The sequence below is a fragment of the Thermobia domestica genome, chromosome 4 (assembly GCF_964235325.1).
Source record: "Thermobia domestica chromosome 4, izTheDome1.hap1.1, whole genome shotgun sequence".
In the NCBI taxonomy this organism is placed as follows: domain Eukaryota; kingdom Metazoa; phylum Arthropoda; class Insecta; order Zygentoma; family Lepismatidae; genus Thermobia; species Thermobia domestica.
Genome location: NC_137457.1, coordinates 316,384,412 through 316,396,994, shown reverse-complemented (window position 1 = coordinate 316,396,994; position 12,583 = coordinate 316,384,412). Strand labels below are relative to the sequence as shown.

Here is a 12,583-nt window from a genome sequence, read left to right as displayed (position 1 = left end):
TCCAACATACTAGCTGCTTGTTGCAGTTCACTTACACCATGAACTTGCGTAAGGACAGAGTGAACATAGGACCTCCACAGAGCGTCATAAGGGCGTATATGTTGTACGAGTTTAAACTGGGGTCAAACCCCGCTGCAGTGGAACGGAAGATATTCCAGGCCTTTGGTGAAGGGGTCGTGACAACGCGGACAGTGCAGCGGTGGTTTAACAAGTTTAAGGACAGTGATGAAACACTCGTAATCGCACCACGTGCCAGAAGATCAATACGTGTACAAAATGATGACCTTCAGGCAGCAATTGAGGCTAATAGTAACCAGACATGTGAGGAACTGCAAGCAGAATTCAGAGTGAGTGGAGAAACCATTCGGCAACACCCCCATCAACTTCGAAAGCACTACAAGTTGGGTCGATGGGTCCCACATGATTTGACACCAGACCATAAGGCAATATGAGCAGACACCTGTGTTCCTTTGTTGTCTCGTTTGAAGAAGGAGCCATTTCTGGACAGAGTATTGACGTGTGATAAGAAGTGGGAACTGTACGAAGCTCCACGGTGCCATCATTGGTTAGCATCCCATGAACCGGTTCCAAAACAGTCGAAACCAGTACTGCACCAGAAGAAGGTCCTCCTGTATGTTTGGTAGAATGCTCGCAGCATCGTGCATCGGAAACTGCTACCAGCTGGTCAGAGCATCAATGCAACTGTACTGTAAGCAGTTGAGTCGTGTTCAAGAAAAACTCAAAATACTGGAGACAGCACTTTTTAATCACAAAGGGGTCCTCGTGTAACAAGACAACGCTAAGCACCACGTGGTTAAGATGACCCAGGACATGATTCTATGCATTGGATGGTAAACAATATTGCATCCGCCATACTCCCCGGACATTGTACCGTTCTATTATCACCTGTTCCATTTCTTGTGCCCATTACAGGACGCCCGTTCAAACTTTCTAGTAGAGGTGCAAAATGCACTTCATACTTTTCTAGCTTCAAGGACCACCAAGTTCTACCGCGATGGAATCCATGGCCTTCCAGAACGTTTGCAGATCGTTGATGCTGATGGGGACTCTTTTCTATCTTCTAGGTACGTCTTAGGTGACATACTGATATTCGAAGTGGTGGGTGAAAAAGAGAGAGAACTTTCTTGGTCAACTTTATAGTTCCTTTTCAAATTATGATCATGGGTGTATGTTGGATTTACATCCTTTCTGTAACTTCAACTTATTGCTATTGATGTCATTTCATCTTAGATCCTTTCAGTAAGTTGAACTTATACTTCCACAGGCGTCAGTGGAATTCATATAATTTCAATAAGTTGGATTTACTATCGCGAACATCAGTCGAACTTATTGCTATGAGCGTCATTTGAATGTATGCTCTTTCAGCAAGGTAAACTTGTTTATGTGGATGCTAGTTGAACTTTTCACCGTGGGTGACAGTTGAGTTTAAGTCCTTGCAAAAGGTTGGGCATACTGCAGCAAGTATCAATTGAACTTATGTTCTTTCAGTAAGCTGAACTTACTACCACTGAAGTTCGTTGAATTTAGATCCTTTCAATAAGTTGAACTTACTTCCGCGGAAGTAAGTTGAACTTACGTCATTTCCACAAGTTGAATTATTGCCGTGGGTGTGAGTTTTAACTTAGGTTCTATGTCCGCATTACAATGCATTTGTTCTGCGAATGAACTTGAGAATGTGTTGCCATTTTCTTGTGCCTGAAATTGGCGTTAGCATTAGAGATACACAACAACGCAAGTGAAACTTAGTCAAAAACTAGATCGGCATGAAAGATCGCCCACTTTATTTGCCGATACTTTTTTTTCCAAGGCTCGAATTGGGTATATTGGCTGAACTGGTGTATCTTGTGAGTTGTACTTGCGACAGTTCTAACTTGCTCAAAAATTTTACTTTCTAGAGGAGTCTCCTTCAGTGGAATCCGTGGTAGAAATTAACCCGTTGTTTTCAGTGGAAGAGTTTTCAATTTGGCAGTTGCTGCTTTCGTTTGGAGGTAAGCTTTTGTCCTACAATAAGAAGGATTAGAGAAACCTTTAGCAAGAGTTGTATTTGTCCACAAAACTATTTATAGGTTAGAGAAACTGTAACGTGTTATTATTTCAGCAACACTGCTCGTATCTGATACCATCCTCAATATATTTCCTCAAACGTTGCCTCAACTTTTTTTTACAGTTCTCCCTGACTTATGTAAAGCTCTTAAAATCTGAGTTGCCTTGGGAAAAGAACGATAATCGCATAGGCTGGCCTGAATCTACATGTCGAGGCGAATTGCAAAATACGTGATGGAACGTTCGAGGAAATCTGTTAAAAATTATGACTTACATAAACAGTGTTGTCAAAACATAATACATTTTACAAACTAGATAAAAGGGTTAATGGCAAACAACTCATTAAACTAGATCCTGAATCACTAGTCAGGTTGGATGATTCTCAGACACTGCATTGGAAGATGTAAGGGTGTAGAATGGACGTAACAGTCTCTTGATCTGATTATCATGTTTTTCGTCATACCGGTGATATAATTTAATTAAGAAAAAAACTCATATAGTTTGGATTCCACTAAAACTTTAGTTAACGTATGAAAATAAATGTATGTTCTGTAGACACTAGATGAACGTTAAACTACTTACTTCGATTCACCTGCTAGTCGAATTCGAACCTTAACTAAAGGATATAAATAAGAGAACCTTTTACAAATACAATTACATCTTTCTATTTATTTTGCACTCGATTGCAATTAATACAAAATTCTCATCAATTCTCTACAGAAAATCCAAATGTTCTTCCGCTTTGTTCTCGCTAAATGAACTCTATTTGGTTATACAATTTGAAATAATAATTTTCACTTATAACACCCAAATCCATCATAATTCAGTCATGCTATTGAAACAAAAGAACAAGCGTCACTGAATAAGTTGTGAAGTAAAGTCAATTTAAAAGGCTACAGCTGATTTTCACCACCTGCAACAATGAGAGAGGCAATTTATTTACAAGGCTTCGCCTCTTTTTCACCCACCTAGGACGATAGGATATATAACTTAGAATACTTCAGCTCATTTTACTTCCACCTAGGACAACATGAAAGGTGGTTTTAAAAGCTTGAGCTCATTTTACACCCACTTAGAATGGTAAGAGAGGCAATGTAAAACAATTCCGCTTATATTGCATCCACCTAGGACGACAGAAGAGGCAATTCAAAAGATTTCAGCTCATTTTGTACCCATCTAGAACAACAAAAGACAATTTAAAAAGTTTTAACTCATTTGCACCCACCTAGAACGACGGGAAAGACAATTTAAAATGACCCCAATTTATTTTGTATACATCTAGAACAACAGGAGAGACAATATAAACGTCTTCAGCTCATTTTAATACACTTCAGACGATAGGTGAGACAATTTTAAAGACTTCGCCTTATTTTGTACTCACTTTGGACAACAAGAAAGTCAATTTAAGTGGCTTCAGCTCATTTTGCACCCTCCTACTACAACATGAGAGGCAATTTTAAAAGCTTCTGCTCATTTTGCATCCATTCAGAACAATAGAAGAAGCAATTTGAAAGGATTTAGCTCATTTTGCATTGACGTAGGACGGTCTGTGTATCTGTCTTACTGATTCACTAATCTTTGCACAAGCAGAAAGGTTCCAATCAGGAGCGGATCTACGATTTTCTGAGGAGGGTGCACCAATAACTATCAGTACATTTGAATCAAATTTAATTTTTTTAAAATGTCTTTAGGCATCTGTATGAGGAACTGACTTAAACTATTGTGTTTAGCAAAACCGCCTTCTTTTAAGCCCGAAACGGAAACATGACATGAAATTTTAGGAAAGTATTGCTATTTCCACTGCCGGTTTCTCACTTTAGATAGTGTATATTCAGAACGGAGGGGGGGGTGAACGTGGTCCGGTGCACCTTCCCCTAAATCCGGCCCAGGTTCCAATAATCACTGGGAATCTTTTTTTAACCAATATCTGGCATTTCACAGACAATTCCAGCTTTCCTCAGTTTGGCGATTTGTCCTGTAGTTCGCCAGTCATTATCAATTGTTTACTCACTTAACCTAACACAGTTAATCCATTTCTCAAGTTGTTTCGATTAATCTACGGAAATAAAACTTAAAATATGTGCCAGTTTTTGTATATAGCTTGCAACGATGAAATGTGCACAAACTCCATTAACTTATACCAATAAAATGTTAGTTTTTAACGTAAAGGATTGCTTCAATACCAACTACTGATTAAAAGTTACAATGTTAAAAATTATAAACCTAACCTAAAGGAGCTAGTACATATTTCATCCTTATAGCTCCTCCGCATCTCTCCTTCTGATGGGAGTCTAATATATTATATTAAATTATGCAACCTCTGTAGTAAAAGTGTCCAGGGATAATTCCCAATAGCATACCTCCACATTCTCTCAACCGGTATCAAACCAAAAACCTCTCGTTATTACCACATTCTCTTATCATTGTATTACCCTCATAAATCAATTCAGCGTCATTTACAATTCCGCCCAGACAGCATTTTCAATTAGATGTGACGCTATTATCTCGCTGTCTCCCCAAACTCTGTAGCAAAGTTCAGGTGTTTCTATGAAACAAATCAATTATTATTTAATCGTACTTGATTGATGTATGTGACCACAATCTAAGCAAATGATTGTAAGGCAAGATATTGCACTCTTGTGAAATCTCTTCACCCTTATTTATGAGCTCTATTCCAAAAAAAAGACCGTACTTTTGCAATAAAATCTGTATTGCTCATTTCATAACATTTTTAAGCACTGTCCCACTCAAAATAGCCCCCTCTGCTGGCAACACAACGTTCCCAGCTTTTCTTTCATTTTTTGGAAAGCTTCCAGGAACGCACTTATTGGGATGGTGCACAGATCTCTTATAGCATTGTCTTCAAACTCCTCTATGGTTTACAAAAGACGTTACAGGAAAAAGTCTTCTGGGCTATGTCTGAAGAATAAAGTGGATGGGGTACAACCAGAGTCTGACCCGATGAAGAGCAAAGCCCGAGTAGGCCCATTAGCATTATGCATAGAGTCACGAGTTTTGTGCAATGTGCGATAAAACGAAATGCGTCAGAATTAAGTAATTTTCAGTTTCTTGACGTTTTATGATATTCTATGCGTATTTTCATTGGTTTCCGTTGCGCGATAAAACGCGAAATTGGCAGTTTTGTGCGAAATCTCTAACAATACGCGATATAACGCGAAATTTTAAAAATACGTTTTCAGTACTTTAAAAACGGTAGTTTTACACTGACAGAATGGTAGAACGTGGCGTGAACTGTGCATTTTGGGTGATTAGGACACGACTATAGGTAACATGTTGCCTGTTAGCTATCACCATCGCACCTGGATGGGGAGTTCCGAAGTGATGATTGTTTGAAGTTTATTGTAAATGTACTTATATATGTGTGGCTTCCAATAAGCAATGCGAATTGTGAAAGATTTTTTCCAAGTATAGACTGATGATAAGTGACAAACGTACAACAGTGAAGTAGGAAAATGCTGAAACACGTAACATGCTTATATTTAATGCTTAAATGTAACTTGTGCCTATGTGTTTTTAGAAGACAGCAAAACTTTCCTACTCATAGTAAGTTTAGTTACTGACTTTCCTCTGTTTGATTTTTTTTAAAAAAAAACATAATTTTCTATAAATGAAATTGACATTCTCAAGTAAAATATTCAGTAGGTAGTTAATGTTTTTAGGTAATTAATGTTTTATTTTTATAGTGATCTATCAATAAAAGGAATAATTGTAAAAATGTCAGGGAATTCTTTTCCACAAGAGCTACAAAATGCGAACCTTTATTTGGAAAATACGACAAAACGCGAAATATGAAAAACGAAACGCGAAATTTTCAAATTGTTAATGCGAAAAACTCGTTCCCCTAATTATGCACCATCTAAGTTTGGTTTTCTCACAATTCAGGCCTCTTCCTGCGCACCACATCTCTCAACTGCTCTAAAATGTCCTGGTACAACTGTTTGTTTACCATCTGAACACGTGATAAAAATTCATAGTGGACAGTGACTTTCCAACCAAAAACACATCATCATCATCTTGATCTTCGGCCGACTCATACATGCTTTGTTTATACGAGGAGATCCTGAAGGAATGGAAAAGCAATTGAAGTGAATCTGTAACTATTTTTCAAAGTTCATAGTAAAATTTCACACATGCATGTTCTACTTCAAGCTCTTTCATTATCCCGTAACATTAATCGAACGAACAGCTTATGCATGTTTCACTTCAGCGTCCTTAACTCGGCGATTAACAGTTATAGCGAAACGAGGCAAATGGCAATTTATTGTCTAAACCTGCCAGTAGCCAAAATGTATTCCCTCTGCCCGTTGGTACACTATTTCAAAAGTGCGGTTTCTTTTTGAACACATCTTGTATTGTTGATTTTTTAATTTCCTTTCACAAAGAGTCAATGTGCATATCAAGAAGTCTTCACTTTTGTTTTCAATAGCTACAGAACACAACATTCTACAATAATTGTCCTCTCTTTCATAATGCAATATGTACACGTGGCAATACAATTTAGAGACCTTTCTTCCCCCGGTTGGTTCACACGCCCACCGATCTAGGGCACCACTCTGGTTTAAGGGACCAATGAGGCCCAAACTTTGGTCTAGCTAATCAGCACTGACTATGATGAGACTAGTGACGCGCAATCTTAAACTCGCTCACTCGCTTGAGCTTCGAGCTCGTCATCTTCAATGAGGATCACGCTATCTGAGCCGAGAGTCCATTTTAGATCATTGAACTCACACTCGTTAAGTGTTCTTTAAGCGTGAGATTCCAAGTTTGATCTGAGTTGCGGGAGCACAGATTTTCATTGTTCACTCAAGCATCATGAGCGAATTGGGGGACCTGTTTGATCAGTGTTCCCCTTTCAGGGCCAATATATAATTACAGATACCATCACAATATTTTCCCAACAACAGTTTTGATTTTTTTCTTTGACCTTCTAGACCCGTCACTGATCTAATCTCTTTCCAGCCTTAGAAAAAAGTGGATGTAAACAAATCCACCTGACTCCAGTTGATCGTTGATCAGTGATCAGTTGTTCGTCTCACTGCACTAATATCCTACCGCAATATACTACTAAAATAATAATTTCAAATGAAAATATCCTAATTTTATCCTGTATTTTGTGATAATAAACGCAATATATGTAATATTTAACAGATTTAGGTTTATTTCAACCTCACCCGTCATTGGACATATAGTATTTACTGCGCATGCGTATGCGTTCGCGCGCCGACCCCACTCATTTGAAATTGTAGAATGCAGACAGTTCCATGGCGAAAAAGTGTTACAATAATCCACCTTCCTCTCGTGTTATAAAACATCAAAGAGAACAACAGGAACAGAGGCAATCTCGTTTATATAACGATTTAAGAAAATATGTATTTCCAACATAATAGTAGTCAGTGTCAGTGCGTTAATTATATACCAACCAACAGAGCCTTACACTTTGGAAATTATACGATGACAATAAGCTAGCAAAAGATCTTGCTCTTCACGTCTCTTGCTGCCGAAGCACGTGTGAGTCGCGGAGTAATACATTTCGCTTTGTTTACATCTACTTTAATCTAAGGCTGGAAAGACTCTAGAGGGTATAATCGTGGGATATTATTGGAATCCTTTAATTAATTTTTGAACCCATGCAACTCACCAATATTACTGGAACTGATGCTCATTCTATGAGTTAACGAAAAACTCAATACAAGGCCGTTTGCCGAATTAAGCGGCCTCTCTCGTGACTAACGTACGCATACGTTGAAGTGGAAAAACCGGGTTCGATTTCAAGCGGGAAGCTCATATAGTCCCGATCCCACGTTAAGCAGTAATGGTAGATCTCATATAGCTTCTCTGCTGAATGGGACACTAAACTCAAATCAAACTCAATTGCCGACCTAAGCTGAATGCAATAGCTTGCTCAATGTTTTTTGTCAATGAAACTAGTTGAGTATCAATAGTAAACTCGCAAGTTCTCACCAAATCGGATACCTTCTGGCTAAGTGGGATTACTAATACTTTGGATACCTTCTGCCTAGTGAGATTACTAATACTTTGGATACATTCTGCCTAGTGGGATTACTAATACTTTGGATATATGCCGCCTTATGCAGAGTCGTTTTGACGTATGATTAGTGTCATACTAAAAGCCTGACTACTGCAGGAAACAAATGTTACTCGAGCTCTTTTGTAGAGCACTAATCATGCGTCAAAACGACTCTGCATAAGGCCCATTCTGTCTAAGTGGGATTACTAATACTTTGGATACATTCTGCTTAGCGGGATTACTAATACTTTGGATATATTCTGTCTAAGTGGGATTACTAATACTTTGGATACCTTCTGTCTAAGTGGGATTACTAATACTTTGGATACATTCTGCCTAGTGGGATTACTAATACTTTGGATTCATTCTGCCTAGTGGGATTACTAATACTTTGGATATATTCTGTCTAAGTGGGATTACTAATACTTTGGATACATTCTGCCTAGTGGGATTACTAATACTTTGGATATATTCTGTCTAAGTGGGATTACTAATACTTTGGATATCTTATACCTAAGTAGGATTACTAATACTTTAGATACCTTAGGCCTTATGCAGAGCCGTTCCGACACGTTATTAGCGCCACATTAAAGGTCCGACTAACATATATTTCATGCGGTAGTCAGACTTTTAGTGTAATGCTAATCATACGTGAAAACGTCTCTGCATAAGGCGGATGGGGTCTAAGTGGGATTACTTATACTTTGAATACATTTTGTCTAAGTGGGATTACTAATACTTCGAGTTTGGTTGAATAAGATTGTATGCATTAGAACAAACTGAAAATCATATGATATAATTATTTGTGTTTCTTCTACTCTTACAGCCGACCATATGGCCGAACTTGCTTTTGAATTTGAAATAAAAGATGCTCACGACTCTAAACTATATTTTGCAAAAGAATATGCTGACTTTCGTTATTCCAGTGCTGTGCGTTCGTTCCAAATGAGACTGGCTGATGAGGATAACACAGAGATTATTCGCTTCATTCGCAAATGTAGGTGCACTTCATGTTGCTGTCCCTGTTGTCTACAGGTAGGCATTAGTTTGCTTAAACAGATTAATAAGGGTAGCACAACAGAACAGCATCAGTGCATGGCCACCGCATTCTCGTGATTTGATGCGATGTAATTTTGTTTTGTGTGTTGCTGGTAAGATAAACCAAATTGTGAGTACATGTTACTTTTGTGGAGGGTAGTTCTTTAGGAGATAATATACTATTGTATCTCCCTTGCATTTCGATTTTCTCCTCTCTTTATTTTTAAGAAAAGCCTACTTGAATGTACACCCATTTTTGTGAACTTATTTCATGTCCTCGACAATGATAGAACTTTACTGTATCGTACACACAAGGCATTCTCAACCAACTTTGATATAACGACCGTTTTAACTTATTCTCTTGCCAGTGATTCCCGTAAATAATTTCCGGTTTATAATAGGCCTATGCTTTTTAATTATTGCTACTTTTTGTTTCTGAAGCCTAGTGAAATCACACTAGGCTCAGATCTTTCACTAGGCTTCATTTTGAATTGTATTTCAGCATACTTTCTAAAAGTATTGGAGAGGTTTGAGGAATGCCTTCAGGTCTCATCCTAAACGAAGGAAAATCTCAACCTACGCCTTATCGCGGGAGAACGCGAGCAACGTCTTAGGCGAATGACGTAGATGGGAACCGACTGACTTTCGGGATAAGAGTCAATTTTTGCAAAGTGTCAACGGCCTCCTCGGACGGTGGATGAACGGATAAAGATCATGGCGCCTTCTTAGGAGAAGAAACTGCCCTAAAAGTCAGATAAACCACCAGGTGGTCAACGGCACGCAGGTGTGGGAAAGAAATGGGAATACTACCATGTCGCCCTTCCAGGAGGGACGAAGGAGGAGAATGAATATAATGATAATTCTTACTGCGGTAAAACATTTCAGTTGTACAACAGTTCCCCATTCGGAGATCCGAATGGGGACTACTCCGGAAAGAATCATCAGAGAAGAAAATAATAATAATAACTTTCATTTTAGCATGGGGACCTGGAACGTACGAACTTAATGACATGCGGTGTAAACTTGAAAATTTAAAAATGAAAATAGATAAATATAAATTTGAACACAGTGGTTTGAGTGAAGTGCAATGGTCAGCATAGGGTGAGATAGTACCGGAAAATCAAACAATATTCTATTCAAGTGGTGTTAAGGGCGAGAATAGTGCCGCGATAGCAATGAGGAACAAAATTGTAAAAAGCGCAACCAAAGTGGAATGCTACAGCGTCCGTTTGATGTTTGTAAATCTAAGTGCACAACTGGTGAAGGTTGTGATAATACAAGTGTATATCCCAACAACCGACAATGAAGACAATGTAGTAGAAGTAATATATGATAAGATTAGTGACCTATTGCATCACGAGAGACGATGTAAGTTCAACGCCGTGTAGGCCCTAATGGTAGACTTCAAGAGTATAATCGGAGAAGGAGCTGTGAATAAGATAGCGAGACCATTTCGACTAAGTAGAAAAAACGCAGGGGTCAGATGGTGATCAACTTCTGAAGTCAACATGATACGGTGATGACGAATGCGTGCTTTAAGAAAAGCTAAGCTGTACACATGGAAAAGTCCAGGAGATAAGAAGCACTACCAAATCGATTACATTCTTGTCAAACAACGTTTCACAAATAGTGTACGAGAGGTGAAAACGCTATCGGCAAAGGACATTGATTAGAATCACTATCTTCTAATGGCGTAAGTGCAAACCTGGTTAACGTTAGTCAAGAAAAATGGAAGCAGAAATCGAAAATGGAACTTACAGTGACTAAGAAGTATGGACAGCGATGTAAAGAAGAGATTGAAGAAAAATTTAGTGCAATTGGCGATTCTATAGGAAGTGGAAAAAGTAGCTAGGGGGAAACTAAATAGATTGTGGTAGACACACTCCATAACAACATTGCCAGGATGGAAAGAGCACAGAGAAAACCAAGGGTAACTTAAGGGTATGAAGGAACGCAGAAGGACAAAAACCATGGACATCAAAGAATATAGTACGCTGAATAATGAACTTAGAAGAGAGACAGGCAAAGCCAAAGAGAAGCACCCGAAGAAATAATGGAACTTCAACGGCGCGGCAAATACGATCTATTAGAAAGTGCAATAATTAGAAGGGAAAGGTAACAAAGGTACACATACTTTGGAATCGAATATCATAAAGGTCATGTACTCACTGACCATCAAAGAATCCTTAGAATCTGGGAGGAATACATAAAAGATCTATATGACAGGAAGAACCGCTCCAAAGATATTGCGATCGAAGCAAAGAAAGAGGTGGGTGATGAAGAAAAAGAACCCAGTATATTGAAAAGAATTACAAGAGAAATGTTAAAGGATGATCTATTTGGATTCCGGAAAGAGGAAGCCGCCAGAGATGTTATTGGATTGACGAGAGTCTATCAGAACGAGTTCTTAATGTAAAGGAAAGGCTGTGTTTACGCTTCATCTATTGGTAACAAGATTTCGGCCGTGTCAATTCGACCACTGAAAATATTTAAAGAAATTGTGGTCAGTTGGAGAGACCGACGGCTCATTCGCAACCTGTACATAGAACGACGAGTTTAGTTGAGCTTGAATTGGAAATAGGAAAAGGAGTCAGGCGAGGATGTAGTGCAAAGGTGCACACCAAAAGTACGTGCTATTTACATAGAATTTCGGGCATGTTCTATATTTGGGTAAGACGTCTCAGTCTGTGTATATATCTTTCAAAAGCATCTGTAAAGTTATTTTGAGGTGTGCGGTTTAGGCACTGGAAAATGTCACTTCCGAGGGCACTTCTGGACTAAAAACGTCTGCCTTCCAATGAATCATTCAGTTTTGGAAACGGGCGGAGGTCAGTGGGAGACAGTTCGTGTGAAAAGAATAGATAATAGATCACTTCAACTTTCTTGTTCTGTAAAAATCGTTCTTCTTATCTGCGAGACCATACCGTCTTCATCCAGTTGTCGAGAGACGTAACATGAATCGGCGGCCTTGACAACTTGTAGTCATATATTAAAATTCTTTTCACGATGCAATGAGAGAATCCTGTAAAGTTACAGATGTACTCAACGGTTAGCCATCTGTCTTCCGTGACAAGGGACTCAACAGGAGCAATTTTTTTTCAGGTGATTACAAAAATTGGGTTCCTGGACTTTGATCGAGCTTCAGTTAATTCTCGCCTCACCCCTCCATAAATTCACGCACCTACTTCCGCACAGTACAATCAGCAACGGAGGAGTCCCCGCAAACAATCTTCAACTGACGATAAATATCGATACCTTTCTCCCGACATATAGATAAAATCTTCATTAGGCACCCCTAAGAAAAAAGTCCGTCCTTTCAGATCAGCATCAGGAACAGGCTTTCTTTCACAGGTAATTATATTTTAAAAGAACATAGAAGCACAATTTTTTTGCACAATTAAGCCTTAAAGTTTGAAGTAAATTCATGCGTAA

The 12,583-nt window shown here is 38.6% G+C and overlaps 1 protein-coding gene across 3 annotated transcripts in view; it reads left to right on the top strand.

Moving 5' to 3' along the window:
- The window catches only part of LOC145684343 (phospholipid scramblase 2-like), a 50,875-nt gene that overhangs the window by 19,328 nt on the left and 18,964 nt on the right, over positions 1 to 12,583 (top strand). For 2 of the 3 annotated variants that reach the window (XM_081756551.1, XM_081756552.1), the window contains exons 4-5: positions 1,917 to 2,009; positions 8,940 to 9,148. In XM_081756551.1, coding sequence (XP_081612677.1) covers positions 1,917 to 2,009; positions 8,940 to 9,148 — 302 coding nt within the window. The remainder of the gene's footprint in view (positions 1 to 1,916; positions 2,010 to 8,939; positions 9,149 to 12,583) is intronic. The other variant, XM_081756553.1, reaches the window with a different exon arrangement.